This window comes from Limanda limanda, chromosome 21, assembly GCF_963576545.1.
Source record: "Limanda limanda chromosome 21, fLimLim1.1, whole genome shotgun sequence".
Classification (NCBI taxonomy): Eukaryota; Metazoa; Chordata; class Actinopteri; order Pleuronectiformes; family Pleuronectidae; genus Limanda; species Limanda limanda.
This window is the reverse complement of record NC_083656.1, coordinates 8,116,978-8,138,547: the sequence shown is the minus strand read 5'-3', so window position 1 is coordinate 8,138,547 and position 21,570 is coordinate 8,116,978. Positions and strand designations below refer to the sequence as shown.

Sequence of the window (21,570 nt, the reverse complement as noted above, 5' to 3'; positions counted from 1 at the left end):
AGCTGCAGCGTTTGCTTTTTAATAAGAAAGTCTCCGAGAACAGAGGGAGAACTCTTTACACTGCATCTTAACGGGTGTATCTTAATAGTTAAATCTCCGTGTTTACACATGTTTTAACCCCTGTTTGCGCCGCCTGCACACAAACACGCGCTCGCATGCAGACACACAATTAAACTTAGTTTCTTTCTCTCATCCTAAGTGTTTCTAATGAGCCAGCGTGCCAGAAAGAAAGGGAAAGTGTCTTTGCTCTCAGCGACCGACGGTTTTGCCTTTTCTCTGCGGTTTTTGAAGCCTGCAGTGGAATCTGGCTGTGGCCTTGATCAGAATTACATTGTAGAAGATGAATTAGGGATTTTTTTTTTCAATTATCCCAGAGGTTGGCCATCATTAGATCCTCAGCCTACTCCTGCAGTGAGACTAAACTCTTTAGTTTTGTTCCCCTCATCACCACAGAGCATTTGTTTGTTCTGCATTGTCAAGCTTTCTTGTGCATTATTGTCTTTGTGTGTTTTTACTCAGAAATGATCTGTTTCACTCAACACATTCAACACATTATCTCCTATCAAATGGCCAAGAAATCCTGCTAGAAAAAAATCTGTTGCCTATTTAAGAAAAAACAATCAAATTGTGAAATTGCTGATTAGATTCATTTATTTGTGGAGCCCTTGCTTTATCTCTTGAAAAGTGAACAGCAAATTATTATTTAGTAGTAATAGACTCTGCTGGTTATTCTGAGGTTAACATTAATCTTTTCTGTAAACTTCCTTTTCTGCCATTTGAAACTGCTTAAAAGGTGCGAGCAACTCCTCTGTTGGGTATTTCTCATATAATTTTTAAACCACTCATAACTATTACTGCGATTTCTTATAATTCTTACATGACAGTTGTAAATTCCTGTACAAAACCTGCAGACTCCCAGGAAACAAGTGAGTGTATTGGGAAGTTCAGGAGGGCACATGTTGGAAGGGCTTTGGAAAGGGGCCTGACTGGCCTCATCAGCATTTGAATGTGTTCTGGCCAGTGAAATAACAAAGTATACATAAATATATAGAGATAATGATCTGGCTAAGTCCCTGTGTGTGCTGCTGTATTCTTATGCTAATGAGCTAGCTATTCAGCACCCACAATGGTCACATTACAAGAAAAGGCAAAGCACTGAAGAAGATAGTCTTCTACGTGCATGTCCACTGATGGATGCGTGCACGCACATGCTCAGCAGGCCCGACTTCTCTCCCTTTGTGTCTAGTTTTTTTTATTTTTTATTACATTTTTCAATTTTAGATAACACTCCAAGAATAGACATCAAACAAGAATGAATCATAAATCGAGGTCAGGAGTGAGCCTTCTTCCAAAGCAGAGAAAGGGTTAAAAGTGAAGGTATTTCTTTCTTTAAAAAAGGATGGGAAGACTGATAGGAGAGGAGCTCTTCTCAGCAGAGGGTTCAGTGAACCATATGTAGGTAGCCACAGGCTAATGGGCCGGTTGGTCCCTGGCTTGCCAGGTATCCTGCTACGCCGCCCCCCCTCCTCCTACCACCACCAGCCCTCCACACACACTCACTCCTCGTCATCCTCCAACACCCACCCCTCCTATCTTCACTCTGTGAAAATCCCTCCTCCACTTTCCTCTAATCTCACCTTTTTCTCTGGTGCTGACCCGGGGAGGCCCGCTTTATTCCCCACTGCATGCCAGAAGCCAGCGTTGTGATCGGAGCCGGGCCCCTGTTCTGGTTCCCCCTCTCCTCTCCTCTCTCCTTGCCCCGGCTGCCCGCCTCCCCGACGGCTCTGCTCTATTGATTTACTCCTCCAACCACTGCTGTCTGTCTCTGTTTTGCACCACCAGCACCTAGGTCCCTCATCTCTATAACCCTCCCTCTTTCCCCTTTTTCTCCCTCTTCCCTCCCTTGCCCTCTTCTCTCTTTCTTTCTCATGCCTTCTTTCCTTTCCGTCTTTCTTTCTGGCCCTTCCTGCACAACCGTGGGCCAGGGGAGAAAACCTGACAGAGAATGAGAGAAGGATGGGGGTGTGGTAGGGGATACAGGGCCTTTGATTTTTCATTAGAAGAGCCTCCATATTTTAATATTGGGTTTAATCGGGCCCTCATGCCTTAAAGAAATAACCACTGAGAGATGATCCCTTGGCCTTCAAAAAGTATACGGTGCTTCTTCAATCAAAGCCCTCCTCGAATTTGCTCTTTTGTTTGGAGTTCACTTACAACCCGCCCCCCCCCCCCCCCCCCCCCTCTTCTTGCCTCTCGTCTCTTGGCCTCTCACGATGTGGGTACAGTCGTTAGGCTTATTGACTGATCTCGGCTGTACTTAGCAATAGAAATGACTTTGACAGGGAAATACACCACTGCTATCACAGAGCTACCAGCATGAAAGGCCCACTATCAGAACAGTGTTTCCCTTCTCCCAGAAAACCACCGTAGGTACTTCCCCCCGGAGATAAAATCTTGTTTACTTGTCGTGTAATATTTATAAATGTACAGCTTCAGTGATTCAGTGTTAAAGTTGGATTTAGGATTTCAGTTTTCTATTGAATTAAGACGTTTTCTTCCCCCTACACAGTTGTTCCTGATCATGCTTTTTGATAAACCGTCAGTCTAAAATAACAGTCTCCTCACCTCGTACCTGTTTGGGTTTATTTATTACCCCCCCGTGGTTGATCTTTTACCCTTTCTATTTGTGCTTTTTCACAACCGCTTCAGCGAGACTGCTTCAGGTTTTTCCATGGAAGCGAAACACAATGCAGCTTGCGTAGAAGCCACCAAAGCACCAACCTGTGAGCTAATGAGAGGCCCCCTGCTGTTATCTGAGGCTCCGGCTTCTCTACCACGGCTGCACTTTTATTAGGGGGAAAGAACACACACCAGGCTACCGTTCACATATGTCGCGCTCGTACGTTCTCTAAAGGAGGCTTCCCCGGGATGCAAAGGCTCGTAGAAGCCTCCGCCGTACATACAGTAACCCTTGTGCACACGTGCACTCTCACACAAACACACACACACACAACAGACAGAAGTGGAGGATTCGATTGCACCAAAGACCAGAGTGAAACAAAGGCACAAATGACACCCTCCTGTGACAATCCCAATTGTAGCTGCTTTCCTTTGTCTGATAATATATCAAATGCATTTAAAAAAAAAAGGGCACTTACTTAATTGAACAACCCCTTCTCATTTGTTTGTGTTAAAGAGAAGAAGAAGCCAGACAACGGTTTGTGTGTTTTCCTTTGTGTCAGCTGCGTGCGTGCGCCCGTGTGCACGTTAGACCCCTGCTAAGCACGGCTGCATTATTTAAGATGCTGTTGTGATACTTGTGCCGGCTTAAAGGTCTCAGCTTCCCTTTAACGCCACGCCGCATCAGTCCACCTCTGCCCCCACTCGGGGAACCAGAGTGGGACCTGCTGGCACTGGTCCACGCATCACCTGGGAAAATATCGCAGCAGGAGGGGGAAAGGAAGTGATATAGATAACCTTTGAGTTTAGCTCACATTCTTGTGAACTCTGAGACATTTTATTAACCCACTTTATTGTCATTTCACTGCTGTGGGCTTTGGTATTTCTCAGTTTTTACAAGGCTGCTGACAGTTTTAAACAGAAATAAAATAAAAAAAAGAAGGTTGTTTCAGGCAAGCACGTGGAGCTGAACATAAGAGTTATTAAGTCCAACTCTGGATGTGCCCAGCTGCTCTCCTACTGGTGAAAAAGACTGTAATGGAATGTGGAGTTGTAAATTGAATATAGTTAATTACTCTCCATGCGAGGCCACCAGCCGAGTACGCAGGGCGAGAGGGAAAGGCTTGGGAAAGTGGAGGGAAAATGTGTCTGCAGAGGAACTTCAGGGCCCCTCATTACACTCTGCCCCTGGGTATTTTTCTGCCTTTTATTTCCCATCTAATGAACTGTTTACATTTCTCAGCTTTCCAGGCGCCACAATTATTTGCTTTGGTCCTTGTGTCACTCGTTGCACCGGGCAAAAAGGAGGAGAGCAATATGGATATCATTTTATTTGATTTGAACATTTTCTTTTGCAAACAGGGAACTTTTCCTTTACATTAAAAATAAAATTTAATGAGGAAATTTAAGTGTTTTAAAATGCTAACACATTTTCTATAAGATTTATTTTCTTTTATTTGGGACAATGGATGAACTTGGAAACAAATATCATGTATATTTAGAAAGTCTATATCCTTACATAGCCATTCCAGAGAGAAATTGCATACAAAAGGACATATCCATATATCTGCTATAATTAAATAAATATCATTTGCTGTTCAGAGGATTATGCCAAACTGATTAGCATATCTGATATGAATTGTTATGCATGCATATGTAATTACATTTTGATGGGTAAAGAAGAATTGTTTTTTCTGTCTGCTGTCCATGTCAACAGAGGTAAAACGTGTGTTTTTGACAGGACACCAGCACCTCCATCGCCGCGTTTGACGGCATGCGCGTGAGTTTTAAAGGCAGGCCACTTTGCATAAAGTTAAGATGTACCTTTGTACTTCTCACGCGTGCTTCCGGGAATAGAAGCAAATTCTCACCCAAGATTAGAAAAGTGACAAAAGACAGACCTTTCAAAAGGGATTAAAAAAAACCCTTTTTTTTTTCTCTTCTGAGAAATAAGGTATCTTCTAAAAGCGCTCATTCTTTTTTTAATATTACAAAGCCTGATTAGCTGGTTTCCTCTTAAGATGCGGAGCTCAATCTCCACGTGCTGCAAGAAATGAAGCAGATTCAGTGCATTTTCTTCGATATATCATTTGATATGGAACATCAGACATCTGCGTTCCTGACCTCAAGAATGATCCTGTTGGCACTGAACCATTTCTTTCCTTGACATCCTAACTTACAATCAAAAGCTGTCACTGTATTAAGCAGTCAATAGTGAAGGTAGTCACAGATGTTTATGTTCTTTATCAAGTGGGAAGGCAGTAATCATTCAGGAATCAGTTGTTTTCCAGAGGGGAAATCCGAAAACCGGAGTGTGTACTGTACGGGGGAAGAAGCGGCAACACTTTCATTTCAGTGACATTTCCCGTTCTTTATGCGTTCTTTGTTATCTACTCTGTTCTCATTGCAGATACGCTTCATACATTCATCTGTAACAAACAGCTATTTAGAAAACCTAAAAAAACAAAAACCTGCGTAGGGTTTGAAGGCGACGTAAGCCTTAACATTCGAATCAGTGCTTCTCCCAGGCTTCCTCGTTTCAATTACTTCTCAAGTCGTTTCCCCCCCTAAGTTGCACTGCAGCTCTTTAAGATGCAACTTGACTTAAATGAAATATGTGGGTGTTCTCTTGGCAAACAAAAAAAAATAAGTGTGTGTGCCTCGTGCTTGTGAACATGTTGTCTTCAGACTGATGCTTATTGTCTTTATGGTTTTATTCAAATATGAAATTCCTTTTAATGTTCTGTCAGCAGCACAGTGACCACTGATTTACCCATGTGCAGAGGATGGGGCTTTAGAGAAATGCTGACAGTAGAATTTAAACATTTTAAACCTATGAATGACTAAATTTGATTTAAAAAAATATATATAATTTATAATATACCTCTGACATTTTATTGAAGATGAATGTCAGACGCAGAAAAAGGTGAAATTATATATTACATACATTTATATCTTCACAAGGCACCATATCTGTTTTTTTTAATTTTAATTATGAAGCTGATTCAAAATATCAAATCAGAATCAAATAACTTAAATAATTGAGTCCAGCGTTGAATGACACTAACACACAACAGTTGTAAAAACATCTTGAACATTTTGACACAGTGCCTTTGTGTGATGTGTGATGTGTGTGTTGTGGGGGGGCGATGTTGTGTTTTATTTGGGTCTGTGCTTCGGATTTTCTCTTTTACACACAGTAGGCGTTCTGTGGTGAGCTTAGGTCCCCGTGGTTGAGCATTGTTTGGGTGCACTCTTTATCTAATGGGTTTTGTGGTCTGGGTCAATCAGGCCCTCCGTCTAGTCTGTAATTACTCCAGAGAACTGTGGCCCTCACCATCACGATAATAACACCCAAATCACATCAGCCATGACTTTCCACTCAGTGCTCCAGATTATGGGGAGAGACAAATAAAAAAAAAATAGAAAAAATCCACAAGCTAAATTGTGATTGGCTCCAAAGTTGTTTCAATCAAGGAACTTGATATCATCGCTCTTGAGGTTAGAATTGGCTTTTTCAAGTTTGGTTTGGAAGGAAGCATCAAAGCACTTCATGCAATAGCTTCTTCAAACTTTTCCTGATAATAGAAAGATAGGGGGGAAAGGATACTGTATTTTAATGGGAAAAAAGTCCTCTACCAGGTAATTGGTGTTCCTTCACTGATTCCATGTGTTTGTTTTATTTATTTATAGTCGAGGACTAAGTAAATATGAAAAAATAGAAACAATTTTGTGTTGGGAAAAATGTGATATTTTCATTCCTATGCTGGTGTTTGTCTTTGATTTTTGCCCACCTCCTGCAGCCCACCTAGAATCCCTGTCAAGGCAGGGAGAGAAAGCGAAGGAGGCTTAGTAAACACTTTCTGTGTCTGCTGCTGGTGTGTATTTAGTTTAGAGGGCATGCCAAGAGGCTGTTTTTCCATGGGTCGGGCGCCTGTAAACAAGCGGTACAGTGGCAGCCCACTCTTCCACAATCGGAGGTGGCACACTCTGAAGTGTGTATGAAAAGTGTGTGTCTGCGTGTTTGTCTTTTTGGGTGTTTTTTTTTTTTTTTTTGGACATGGCATTCCCTCTTATTCGAGCCTGTCTGGAGACAGAGAAAGCGAGAGAGTGAGAGAGAGAGTTTGTGTGTATATATATGTGTGTGTGTGTGTGTGTGTGTGTGTGTGAGAGAGAGGAGAGGAGAGGCAAGGAGAGGCAACCCCAAATCCGATGGGCCGCCAATGGGTGATGAATTATTCCCTGTCTGAGTCTCAGCATTGGTGTTATCACAGAGCCTGCCACTGCACTGGGATGACAGCAGTGACAGCCCCCAGAAAAGATTTAGCGCTGACAAGTGATACTTCCTCATAATACATCTCCCTGGCCCTCTCCCCTGTCCCCCCTGTTCCACAGCCTCCCCGTGCACACGAGATGAGGTTCTTCATCCCTCGACTTGTATTTGTTTAAGTGGGCAGGATGGTGGGGGGCGGAGGGGGGGGGGGCTTTTTGCCACCACTTCTGTGGCACAAGTGCATCAGGTACAGTAGATCACCTCGGAAGAAGATACGAAGGCATGGGCACAGACCTAGACGTGCTTGTTGTCAGTACTTGTATTTTAAGGGTTCACACACACACACACACACTCACACACACACACACAAACACACGAACACACACACAGGCCCACTAGCTCAAACACACACAGACACACTGCATGTGTATGACTCAGTTTGTCACCAAGTTCCATTAGGGGGCTCTCGTGCTTAAGGAATGCCTGTTGTGTTTCTGCATCAACAACGGTACTAAACCATATTTCCCCCACTTGTTTTTCTCTTTTTTTCTCTCCTCTGTTTCTCCTCTCTCTTCTTCTTTTTGTCCTTCCTCGTCCTCCTCCCTCTGCAGAAAAGGTCACGCATTGCCTACAGTGATGAGGTGCGCAACGATCTCCTGGGGGACGACGCCGGCTCCTCCGCGAACCAGGTGAGGTGCTAATCAGGGGCCCCAGCCGACACCAGTGTGGGTGGCTGACTGGCCCCCAGGGTGAGGAGGTGGGCCCCTCGTAGGGGCCATCGAGGGCTGAGACCACAGCATTGTCACCAAGTCATGCGGAAGGAACACTGTTTAATGCAAAGCTGGACCGCCAGTGAGTGGGCTCAGGGAATGGGACCAGTGTGGCAGCCCAGATTGTGACTGAGACACACACACCGAAACACAAACGCTCAATCTCGTACAAATTTAATTCCAGAAACCCCGGGCTCTCCACTCCAACTACCCCACAGCTGTTTTCCAGCCGGCTGTGGACTTAGGCCTATAATAGATCCTCCATCCTCCACAAATGTACGCACACACACATGCACGCAGAATGTAAATGTTCTCTCGTCTTTCATGAAACTCCGAGGGTGGTGAGCCGGCACAATGCAGATACTCAAAAAGAATAAGTATAATTTAGCCCCTTAATATTATTTATTAAAGAATTGTAGCTTTTGATTGAAATTCCTAAATCATATTTTGACATCTTAGGCATTTAAATCTATTATCTGTCAACATTCACAATTGATTTATTTTATAAAGATGGTGAGCCTCATTTTGTTTGAATATCAGCCCAGCCTGTTGAATTTGATGAATACAAACACAGATAAAGACCACATTAGCAAATTCAATTCATTGTCAGCAATGTCTGGGAAAAAAAAAATTCATTCTCATCACTTACGAGTTTTAAGTGGCAACGAGGAAGAAGAAAATAAAAAAATCATGAAATGTGATCTTAATTGGCCAAAATATGCCACGTGTTCCTTTAGACCAAAGATGTTTTGAATAAATGTAGAGCTGCATCAAAACAGTGGTACATCAACGGATTCAGAAAACAGCTTTTTAACATTTAAGACGTACAAATCCTCACCTACACAGCTGCCACTCATACGCAGCCACTCTCAACTATGACCAAACGTCTTTTGACTAATTATATATTGCCTTTAGAATCGGCTGTTACCTTGCAGGGGTTATCGTGTCTCAAGGCACACATAATCACACACTCTCACATGCAGATAAACACTTTGCGTCTGCAAACGTGCACACTCACAAAAGAAAAGACAAAGATAAATACTCAATGCATATTTGCACATTTAGTCCCACGGTGCTTAATGTGAGTATATTTAGATGATTCTCAGCAAAGCTAAATAAAGTTGTCTGTTATTTATTTTTTTCAACGTTTCACGATTACCATTTCAATGACGACCCATGAACTGCACATCTTAGAAACATATGTATCTCAAGCCAGGATGTGTAATTGATATGCATATTCCTGGCAAATTAGCGAGACACAAAAGTGACTCTGACATTTCATGCAGAAGTTGGAAGGAGATTTGCTGTCAGAAATGTCAGGTCTGAGACACTGATGGCTTCTATCAAAATATTGTCAAAGGGAAATCTGGATAAGAAAGTATCATATTTTCAAGTCTTTTCATTTTAATGTCAAATCTTATTTCCTTATTCATTAAAAAATCATCCCCAAAATATTTAAAAGTAATTTTTTATCACAAAGGAAATCATTTGAACAATAAACCTATATTTGTGCAATGAATACTTTGCAAAGACATTATTATACAATTTGGAATTCACTGTTATATTGTTGCACCTATTGTTTTTAAAATTAATCATTATTTTTACAATAATTATTGAATTTATTCTATATACTTTTTATATATATATATTTTATAATATGATTGTATTCCATGAAAAACTAATTATTAAATCCATGCCTACACAGAAAAGGGAAATTACTGGTAGTTAAATTTGATATCTGCAGCTCAGAATATATCCACAGCTTTATTCTTGATTCTAAATTTATATCAACATAATAATGCAAATAATGAAGTGTAAAATAATATTAATAAAATCTCAAATTAAATAGTTACCTAATGCTATTGTACATCATAAGAGAAATAAATTAAAGTAACATTACAACTTATTTTTCTTTGTGAATTAAGGTTCTGCAGTAAAAGTACACATTTTCTTTCCTAGCATTAATTTTATTGTTTTTTTGTTTGTTTTGCTGAAAGATTACATACATACCAAAATACTCAAATATGTTTGAGACGTGTGCTATAAATCATCTACATTGGAACACAGCAATAAGAGTATGAAACTTGAAAATAATAATTTTATGTTTTAAACACAAACACACACATGCACAGAAAGAGTTCATGCTGGGGGCAAAAGCAAAGTAAATAGATGATATATATTCCCCTCTTTTTTCCCAAGGTGCCGTATTTACCTCATTTTCATTTTAAAACTTGTGGAGATAATACTCGTCTTGGTCTGGCTGTGAGTGGAGTACTCGGAACTTCAGTTTTTTTTTTTTATCTAACGAGACCACGGTGATAGGAGAGGGGAAAAGATGGTGGGGGCCGGGGCAAATCGGTCAATTTAATTCCTGACGATCTGAAAGAGGTCAGGATCATTTCATATAGCCCTGGCTGAGCAGATCATTACCAGTCACAAATCTGTTGGTTACATGGCAAGGATTTATAGCTAAGTAAATAGGGAACCGTCATAAGTTCTGAAAATGGCGTGTTGGCCCTGCGATAATGGCTAAAGGACGATTTAATAGAGTTCGGCATTTATTCGTTATCTGTGCACGGACAGAGACTGAATTGGCACTATCAACTCGTTTTTTTAATAATGTGGTAGGCTGCCATTGCACATTTTTTCCCCCTTTCTGTTTCCTCTGCATGCAGTACACGCACAAACACTTCGATGGCACACACACACACACACACACCGCCACACACAAAGCAGGGAATGCACACACATTTTTCACACACGAACACTATACGGAATAGTTTCGATTTCAGTCGCAGCAGAAGGTTTGGCCACAAGAGATTGTGCTGGTTTGAGCCGGCATGGACCAGATTTTAGAGGCTACAAAGGAAGCAGATTACCACTTGTATCGAATTCCGTATTGGATAAAAAAAAAATCTTTTGTTTGAAAAAAAAAAGAAAAAATGCTGATTATCATAACAGAAAAATTGCAGCAGTGCAATTTTGAATACTGGCTGGCATCACAAAAACACAGGGAAAGGCGCTCGTGCAGGAGTAATTACGAGATTTACAATATTCGGTATTTGCTGCTCTGTGTCTCTTGAACGACGCGAGCATCACTGAAGAATGGCTGCCAAAGAAAAAATAAGCTAGGCAGGAAGAAACGAGAAACGGCTCAACATGCCCCTCATATAGTTTTAACAAATCCTCCTCGAGGACTTGCAGTCACTCAAGCGGCACAGATGAGCTAGAACAAGTTTTGTTTGGTATCCATTGACTGATGGCAGAGCCGGGGTGAGGGATCGCAGGATCTGCTGGGTTTGTTCAAGCCCCAAATAACCACATTCACGGTGTAGTTTTAAACTTTGGCCTGTTCAATAATGCATTCCTAGTGGGGAGCTGTTACTTAAGTTAGAAAAGACAGATTCCACTCTAAAGTGCGTCTTGTTACTGCCGACATTTCCAAGGGTATGAGCTCTCGAGAAAAACAACAGATATACTTGTTTACTTCCCACGTTACTGATATTGGCATATTAAACTTTTTTATTTGCAATAAAACACTAGAGCTGTCATAGATGTATTTTATAATTGGGATAAAATAAAACACAAATGATGCAGGAACTATTTTTGAGATGCTTCTAAAATTACAAGGAGAAATCTGTGCAAGATTGTAGATATTTTTTTGTGTTTTTTTTAGCAGCGTAGTTTTATCTTGACTCTGTTTATTATATGACACGTTTCTTTGAGTGCGTTTACTACTGGTGTAATATAAATAGATGACACGATGCAGTACAGTATTGTTTTTTTATTTTGTTTAGGATTTCAATATAAAATAAATGCAATTGTTAAATGTAAATTCTGCATTTATTCCCGTTATCGCATGTAGAAGGAGCTTTTAATAATTTTAACCTAAAGATAATTTTTTGGACACTCTCCCAGCGTTTTTTTTAAACCTCAAAGTTAGAAATCAAGTTTGCGATTCAAGATCCCAGACCACTCATCTTATATTATATTATAAAATTATTCCGGACTAAACAGGCAAAAGTCAAAGTAGTCCCAAGCCTCCCTTTGGATCTGTTAACCTTTTAATGTTAGCCAAGAAATATGTATATTAAAAACAAAACTCCCCTTTAAAAGGCTTGAATATTGAGAAAGTTCCTCTTCCCCCTTTTCAGGCCAATGTGTTGAATTCCCTCAATAACCCTCATCGTTCTCCTCCTCCTCCACAGCCCCCAGTTAATAACAGGCCAATAGAAACAACCTTTTTAATTGTAATCAGTCATAATTAATAGCAAGTCAAATTATTGCCCTCCTTCAAATGTGTAATTCATTATTAGAGATTCACGATTTTCCCAGGACTGGGAATAGGAATAACATTTCTTATTTACTCCACTTTAAATATGCTATTCTGTTTAATGAAAAATGTATAGCTGTGCCAAGATCCATTTTTCATGATCTGTGGCTGTAAAGTGCACTGTATGTAAGGTAGCCTCACATGACTCTCCTTGCACAGTGTGAACAGCAAACACCTTCACGAGATGCACATAGGGAAACATTGACATCAGCACTGATAAAACAGTGGCAGGAATGGAGTGGCTCAGCATTTCTTCACCTCTCCTCCACTGGGCACGTTCTTCTTTCCATCTTTCCTTCCAGAGAATTCAGCAAAATAAAAAACGACAGATACAAAATCTTTTAAACACACTGTACCTGTGCTCACTATATTTGACTCATTTTCTTTCTCTGCTCCTGCTATATCAACTTCTGTGATGTGACTTCCTTGATAATCTTAGTTGATATTGCGAGTGGAGCGATCCATTCCCCCTCCGTGTTTAATGTGACAGCGCCAGGACTTGATCTTTGTTTGTTCAAAAAAGTCGGCGCGAGCGGCGTGTTTAGCTCCGTTTAATGTGTTTGTCTTGTGATTTCAAAATGCTAAACATGCAAACAGATAAATCGTCAAGGTTAATTTTGTACCCTGCCACATAACTGATCTTCTTTTTAAACATCTCTTCTTCACTCTCTCTCTCTCCATCCTTCCCTCTTCTTGCTTTTGCTCTCGTGATGCAGTTGATAAAGTTACGCGAAGAGGTAAGTGCTTCTCTGCTCCTAACAATTTAAATTATGCTTTCCCACTGAAATTTCCATTTGCCCTTCTCTCTCCCCGTAGAAAATGAAAATCAGCTCATTTGTACACTATTTTACATGTCTGATTGAACAGCTTAAAGGCCAAGCCGGAGATAATGAATTCACTGAAGACCAGTTTCTCCAGGTTCCCTTACCTCAAATATCCGAAAGTAAAGATAAGATATTATTTCCGATAGGCCTGTTTGAAGACTAATATTGTGGAACGAAGCAGGGCTTAGAGCAGCTTCGATTATTGGGACCAACGCAGTTCAACATCTTCGTTTCAAGAGGGAATGGCTGCTGCACCATTGACTCACCCTTCAATGGGGCTAAATATGTTGCTTCTCTTTAAATATTTATTGTTTTTAAGGTGGACTGCAACTAGTAGCAGAGATATACTCTGCAGGGACCCGGGAGAAACTATTCTTTGGGATATATGCAAGACTGTAGTGTTGTTTCTGTTGTGTTGTCACTTTTGCATTGCGTAAAACATCATCACGATTGCCAAACTTGACATATTGTATTGGTCGCACTATACAGTGTGCAACGTAACACACATGTGCAATTTAATGAAAAAGGGGAATCAAAAATGTAGAGAAACATATTTTTTTAAAGAAATTCCTAAAGCTGTTGTGAGTCGTTTTGATTTAAGAACAAGTAACACATTAAATGTTTGATTCTGTTTGCCACCATACACATCCCAGCTTAGTGAGCTTTACAGTTAGCTTTCTCCTTAGCACATGAGCTAACCAAACACAAAATACTACCATAACGCTAAGTTAATATCAACATTAAAACCTCTAGCCAATTGGCAATAACGACTGTTTTACTATGCAAGTACTGTGAGTTTGTATATACAGTATATTTCCTGCTTTTCGCTCCATTAGCAACAGTTGTTTTTGTATTCTTCACTTTGATTGTACAAATTCATTTACTCTGTCATTTGAAGAAGCTCATTGTAGTAATTGTATTTTTGGACGGCCATCACAATTTCTTATACTTATCATGAAGTCATATGAAAAGGTTGATGGTGCAAAACAACAATACAAATGGGTAAAATATAAGGTAAGGTACTGATATGTAAAGTGCACTTTAAAACACATGTAATCTTTTGAATATGTATGTTGACTTTTTGGTTTTAAACATTTGTTGTTGAACTGTTAAGAATATCATAGTTTTTTTATTAAAGTCATGAATCTTTAACTGTTAGGTGGATTTCTGCTAATGTATATTTATTACATTATTGAACACTCAGTAGTTGTTATATTGGTATATTTGATTATTACTCGTGCAAATGATGATTTAAATTTAGTTTTTTCCTCTATTGAGGACGATTTTTTTCAGTTTCTATCTCATCACCTTATATTCTTGTCCTTGGCTGAACTTGTTGTTAAACGTGCCTCTGAGTGACTCTATGTTCAAAGGAGCATCTGCTGAAGCCGAGTGATTCAATTGTTATCAGAGCTTCACCGTTCACACCTATTCATAATTCAAAACGCCAACTGGCCCAGGTGCCATGTTATCGTGCTTTTTTCTTTTATTTAGCTGCACCGTTGTTTCCCCCTTTTCTTCCCCTCTATTTTTGGGGCATTTCCTCTTAGCCTGAGGGTCAGAAGACATCACGAGTTACCTCACCTGTTTCCCCCCCCCCTTTACGAGTGGTCCGATCTGTGTAATCGGGCTGGATTTCTAGGGGGATTTTTTTTTTTACACCCTCTTCGCCATTGCACTCCTCCACCGCAGTCTTTTACCCTTCTGCTCTTCCTGCATTCGAATCAAAGGCTGGCACAGCTTATACACACTTAAGCCTTGCTTTTAAAAAAAACTATACTTTTTTTTTATCTTCTGCTGAAAAACATGTTTAAATATTTAGCACCCATATTCACAGCTGTTTGACACTTGTAATTCCTCGTCTTACAAGTCCCAAACAAACGGCACAGAAGATCACACAGTCAGTCTGAATCACAGCTGTCATCATTATTCACTTTGACTCTCCCCCACCCTTATTGAAATAATAAGGAAATCATCTGAACTTTGGAAAGTGGTGATAGTAACCGTCTGTGTTTGATATTGAAAAAAGGCAGGAGAGCGAAAGAAGAGGGGAGAGATTTCGTTTGAGCTACAGCTGCATTGTTCTGGGGCTCCCTGTTAATAACTCACAACTGAAGAGTGTTTCTTGACGCAAAAAAGCACAACAAAAAAACACCATTTTCGTGGTTCCTAAGAAGATCTTTGTTCAAAATGTAGGTGTCAGATGAAACGGCAGACATGTATAGGGAGAAGTGGTTGTGGTGGTGGGGGGGATCCACGAGTGCATTCACAGATGCACAATATTTATTATACATTGTGTTTAAATCTTTTGCTAAAAGGCTCCATGAGACACTCTGATATGTTTTTTAATGGCATCCTTAGTTGTTGTTTTTTCCAGTCGATAAATAGCAGGTCTTAATGCGAAGCCTGTATTTGAGCTTGAAAAGGTGTTGGTGTGTCTCATCCTGCAGGTCTCCCAGTGGTGACGTATACCAGAACCACAGGGGTCAACCCTTGATATGGGACGTTGTAGCACAGTCGGGGAAAGCCAACCACTTTGCATTCCCCTCGATTAAAAATGCTGACACGGACTTGTCTGGCATTTTGCTTGCTAACTGCAGAAAAAGCTTCTTTGCTCAACATTTCTACACATCCACCTTTTTTTTTATTTGGTCGTTGTGTGACATTCGTGTATCGGAGCAAAATTGCTTTTTCCTGGAGAGTTAAGGCTCCTCACTTTAGATTAAGTTTGTGGGCATAATCTCTATATCAGCCTCGACTGTGACTATACGCATGGCGGGATGTTTAGTTTTAATTGTACCATGTTCCTTTTCATTGTGTCATCCTGTGTTCCTGGCTGGATTGTTTCATTATTGGGTCCATCACAGTGTGCCATTACTGGATCCTTAGCGGCTGAACTCTCACCCTTTCCTTCAGGTTCTGTCACCGTCAAACTCGGGGCGCATTATTCTAATGATCACACACACACACACATATATATAAATACACCACCACTGCCACCACCCCCGAACGCCCTACACGCACACACACACACACCCACCCACACACCCTTCCCTCCCCCCGGCCCTAAAAGAAGACAGAACGAGAGAGAGGGAGAGAGGGAGAGAGAGAAATTCAGGAGGAGAAAGCTTTGAAGTGGCTTTCCATCGCAGTGAGTCTGCCGGCCGTCTCCCCAAGACGTGTCACCTTTGCCGAGAGGGAATAGGAAAATCACGTTTCGAATGGTAATGATAACATACTAATCACTTGAGCTCTTTGAAGAACCCGGGGAGTGCGCTACTCTGTCAGTATCCCCGGCTGCCTCATGCTCCCAGGCACACACAGGCACTGCAGCCATGGTCTAGGTGTATTAGCTTAAGCGTTGCATGTCAATACGTGCCCCCCCCCCCATCACAGCTGATCCATAGGGGCTCATTATAGACCAAGCCTGGTATCCATTTTTCTCCCACGTGCACGCCGCCACCGTCTCCACATCCACGCCCGTGTAGCCCCTCCCCAAACGCCCTCTGCCACACCCCAGCACAGTCAAAACACGCCACACCTTGCATCCCGTGCCCCGGCTCGCCATCCCCTCATCTTTTTTTCTCTCACGAGCAGCCCCACTTTGCCACCCATATCCCTCCATCATCCCCCTGCCCTCCCTTTAACTATTAAAAAGCATCTCTGCAATTTTTAAATGACATCTGTCAGCGGCGCGAAGAAAGAGGAAGCGAGGGGAGAGGAGAGAGTTCAGAGGGAGTTTTTCCTCCTCCCTGCTCCCATCCCATCCCTCTTATTGTCAAACTTTGAAAAGCGTGTCATTGACTTCCCTTCTTTTTCTCCACATTTTTCATTTCCTCTGAGTGATTAGCTGCTACATGTTTTGACAGCCCCGACAAAAACTGGAGATTTTTGCTTCTCCCCCTGTCCCCCTCGCTCATTTGATGGGCACGCACCCCTTGTCAAAGAGGCGGCTGCCATTCATCGGGTTGTTTTTTTGAGTGTCACATGTGTTGCATCTGATCGGCTTCTTAACATAACGTATTAGAACGGCCATCAAAACCAACAACATTTGAGTAAACATTTAAGTCTTGCATGTGGGGTTGGTGATCCTCTCCTCTGAAGGCAGTATGGATTTAATGAAAAGCTGGATTTCAGTTTGAACTCGCAAATGAAGTCACTACATTGGACAATATGGGGCTGTGTAGGTTTGTTTGAATCTATGCGTGTGTGTTACATAGATTGACAACAGATGTTATTGAGTTTACACAGTCTTTTGTTGAAAGGTAATTTTAACCAGCCACCTATTTAAGGCCCTATAGTCCCCTTCAAATAAACCAACCAAGAACAAAAGGACAGGGGGTAAATTAACCATTTCCTCGGTGGAGGTAATGAAAGGACTTTAATGTAAAGTTTCATATCCAGGCACTACTTGAAATATCAAAGAAGATCAAACAGGCCCTTAATGATTAACTCACTTGTTATACAGTGCGCAGGAATCCTGTAATAAGAGGCTGAGTTTATTAGATCTGTGAAATTATGGTAAATCATATAAGGTCAGAATAACTGGTTTGAGATCAATGGCATTTGAGAGTCGTCAGTTGCAGGTCATGGGTAAGTGACGCTTTCTGTTAAAAGAAAATCTAACATTAATGTCCAAAACATAAATAATCTTAATGGGGAAAAAATTTCTATAGTTGGCGAGCTTCATTTGTGCAGTGTCATGAAAAATATAGCGTTGAAAAAATGATTTAAGTCAGTATTCCCTGCTGGTTTCCTCAGTGAAACGGTTTCCACTACTCAGTGACAAATTGAGTTTAACTGTAGCTGTTAGTTGAGATGAAGCTCCGGGTCCCCTGATGGTGACAGTGGAAAGAATTATGTTTAAACCAAACAGGAAAACATTGTCAAGTAACCAAATCACTGACTACATGTGTGAAGAAGACTCAACATATTCCTGAAAACTGAAATCTGGATAATAAAGCGTACATTACATCTAACAATACAAATTGTCAGGTATAGATCAACATATATTTGTGTGAATTTAGGCTTTTGAACAAACGTGGCATTTTCTAATAAAAATAAGTCTCTTTTTACATTTTTATTTAGGTGTGAGAACACTGACCTGACCTGACCCGTTCAGTGTTTACAAAGATAATAGAATATTAAATGATTTTCCAGAGCTACTGCCTGTATGTTTTTGTAATATACGGGGAGGTAATTGGATACGTGAACACAATGAAATAAACCCATAATGGAGGATTCCTATATTTGAGAGCCCCGAGATGGAACCCAAGGCCATCAGTCAACAGATCAGATGTGTTCTCGCCTTGCTTGTCAGACATGAATTGTTTCGCTGTAGAAAAAGAACCAACCCCCCCCCCCCCACCCCTCTCTTGGTATCTAAAGAAGCGCTATCACCTGATATGTATACACTTGATATTAGAGCCCGAGCTAACACCTTGATACTCACAAACATCCACTTTGAAAAAAATGATCAAGTTGCTGATTTAATATTTTATGAAACACATCTTTTCTTGAACACCTCTGCTCTCTGAACTCTGTGCTTTCAGCGGGCAGGCTTGTCAATTGTTGATCGCTGTGAGTAAACCACGGGGGGATGTGCTAACTCGTACATCATGAATGACTGTTTTTGTCCACTAATGTGGATAAACAAGAAGCAGGAAGGGAATTCACTGGTTTTGTTTGGGCTTACATTTTTTTATATGACATTTCACACCTCCGATATGTCCTTATTATTACTATTATTACTTTTTGAAGCTACTATTTTCCGGGTCAGAATCAAACCGAGGCCGCTGCAGGACGACTCAAGCCAACGTTCATCATTATTTTTTTGTTTTTCAAAAATAATCACCTCTGCCAACTAGGTTATGTTTTCACCCCTGTACGTTGGTTGTTGTTTGATTTCTATGTTTGTTTGGTTGTAAGCAAGATTATACCCAAAAAAACCTGAACACATATCCCCAGAAACTTGGTAGAAGGGTCAGGGAAGAACCCATTAAATTTAGGTGTGGATCCAGATCAATTATTTTCACTCTCTTTATTATTGCAAGATAGTTATTAATATATATTTTACAATTTTCCCGGGGAACGATTCATGGCTCTTGATTTAATAAAACACTCTGAGACTGATATATATGAGTGTGTGAATTTCAGCGCAGCTTTAATGAATCTAATGGGACTGTTGGGCCTTGGCGGAGGAATGCGCTCTACTGAGTGCCATTCTGGTTATTTATTTAACTTTATATGTTGCATTATTGTCTACAGTCGAGGGGGTTACGGTTGATTTTCTCTTAACTCCCTTCTCCAGGTGAAAGCTTTCCCCTGAACAGGATTTTTCCTCTTGCTGCGAAAGCTGCAAATTAAATGTGATTTCATCTTGATTTGCACCCTCCTGCCTTAACTCTTCCCCACGCGCAGCAGAAGGCTCTGTTGTGAAACAATACAAGGAGGCAACACACCTCAAAGTTGTTCTTGTTTTCATGTCCAAGATAAGGCAGCAACACATCTGATATTGTCAGCCTCAACATGCATATGCTTGATATTCCATCAGCATATAACACATTGTCATCCATGAAGGTTATTGCCAACCTGGCTGCATTATGTTGTCGCTGTGGATGTGGTCTGTCTGTTTAGGTGACAGTGTTGATGTGTTTCTTTGAAATGGTTCCCAGCCCTCTCAATCAATTTTTTTTTCTCCTTGTTTGTTTCGCTGGCTTTATTTATTTTTTTCTCTTATTTGTTGCAGAGAGCGCATCTGTTGGACAACACAGAGAAGATAGAAAGGTCATCGCGGAGACTGGAGGCCGGCTACCAGATAGCAGTGGAAACTGGTGCGTATTCTGTTTTGGATTGGGTCGGGAAGGAGTGGGGTGGTGTTGGGCGGAGGGTGGGGGGGTGGGGGTTCAAGATAGTGGTGAGGATGAGTGAACGACAGCAAATTGTCTTGCTCATATGCGAGGTAGGTTGATATGTGTTTGGGGGCGGGGGGGGGTATGTGTGTGTAAAAAAAAGCAACCTCTTTCCTTGACGCCTGATGACATTTTCGGGAGAACATCAAAAGACAAGCCAGGGAGAGAGAGAGAGAGAGAGAGAGAGAGAGAGAGAGAAAGAGGTGTAGAGGCGACAGATCGGGCTCCGCTTCCACTTCCTCTGCTTCCGAAGAAAATTCATGCATTGCTATATATCTGTGTGCGTCTGTGTGTGTTGTGTATGCATGTGTTATGGGTGGGTGGTGTTTATTTTATTTTTTAAAGATAAACAGACAGGGGGGGGGGTCTATGAAAATAAACGTCAGCGTTCCTCCTGAAGTTCTTAATTCAGGGTTGCAGGAGGAAGAAGAAAAACCCGTAATATCACTTTCTAAATAAATCATCCGAAAACACACACAAACTCAATTTTCTTCATTATCAAGGACGGGTTTTATTATTATCTCAAAATAGGAAAAAAGGCTCATTGGGATCTTAAATAGATTTAACCAGTTAGCATATTTTCTTCCCTTCCTGTCTTCCTCGCTGACAGTCCCCACATTATCGAGGCACAGTGTATTCCTCAGAGATGTATCAAAGCTCATTCTTGAAGCATCAACCAGCTTTCTGTGGCTTCCGTTGTAGTTTTGAAAAAGTTTGTCAATTTACACTATAATCGCGGGGTGGCTGGCATGTGCGACATCGACAGATTTAATAATTCAAGTCAAGGAAGGTTCGCACGCAGACCACCGGCTTTTGATGTTCTCTGTAACTTGCATTCACAAATTCATAAATACAATCTGCATTCTCTGCTTAAAAAATGTTGGTTCAAATGTCTCAGATGATCCCTGCCGGTATCCGAGTTTCTCGACTGTGTCAAATTCTGCGACAGCCGACACATTTTTAATTCTATCCAGTCGGATCTTCCACTAGAGCGGGCGCATTTTGATGTTTTTCCTCCCAGCACGCAGGGTGTTTAAGATGTGGGCCATGGCTTAGCAGTGTTCAGTACCTCCTGGGCCCGGCAGTTTCTCCCGCCCTAGTCGGCCACATGCCCCTTGACCCGGTGTCACCGGTTGCTGTCTCATCCACCGTGTGTGCGGCGAGCTAAGAACAATACTCGTTTATCCTGCCTTGGTCCCACACACTTGGCTTGGTCCACACCAGCTGTGGGGTGTGTTTGTGGTTTGGTGGGGAAGCTTCGCCCCTGCGTCTTTAATCCATGACCCCTTCCTTTACTCTGCTGTCGATACCAACCCTCCGCTCAGATGCACAACCTGAAATGGCAGTGTCTCTGGGTTAAAACCCCGAGAATACGTCTGCACAAAGAGCATAGATAAGCCACGCATATGCTCTCCTCCACCAGACTAATTACTATGTACGCCAAACTCAAATTTAACAAACACACTGGGCACAAACATTCGGAAGCCATATTTATCCATTGGGTTTTCACAAAGTTTGTTGGGGTTTGCCATCCAATCCCAAATTCAGTTTGCTCTTTAATTTAGTGTTGTTCAGTCGTCTCAAACTATATATTTACTCCTGTGGTTCCGCGGCGGCTCGTCACAACACTTTCTCAGACATCGTTGGTAAATCCTGCACCGTTCAGATCCTAGTCCTGCCGTCGTTCTTATAATATTTTCGGATGCAGCGCAGCCAGGGCTGGGACTTGTGTGTTTGCAGAAGCTAAATTGTTTACTTTCATCGTCCAACAAAGGCTGCA

General features: G+C 41.3%; 1 protein-coding gene across 2 annotated transcripts in view; it reads left to right on the top strand.

Annotated features, from left to right (window-relative positions):
• Positions 1-21,570, top strand: part of vti1a (vesicle transport through interaction with t-SNAREs 1A) — a 107,264-nt gene that overhangs the window by 14,051 nt on the left and 71,643 nt on the right. For both annotated transcript variants that reach the window (XM_061094789.1, XM_061094790.1), the window contains exons 4-5: positions 7,564-7,641; positions 19,628-19,712. In XM_061094789.1, coding sequence (XP_060950772.1) covers positions 7,564-7,641; positions 19,628-19,712 — 163 coding nt within the window. The remainder of the gene's footprint in view (positions 1-7,563; positions 7,642-19,627; positions 19,713-21,570) is intronic.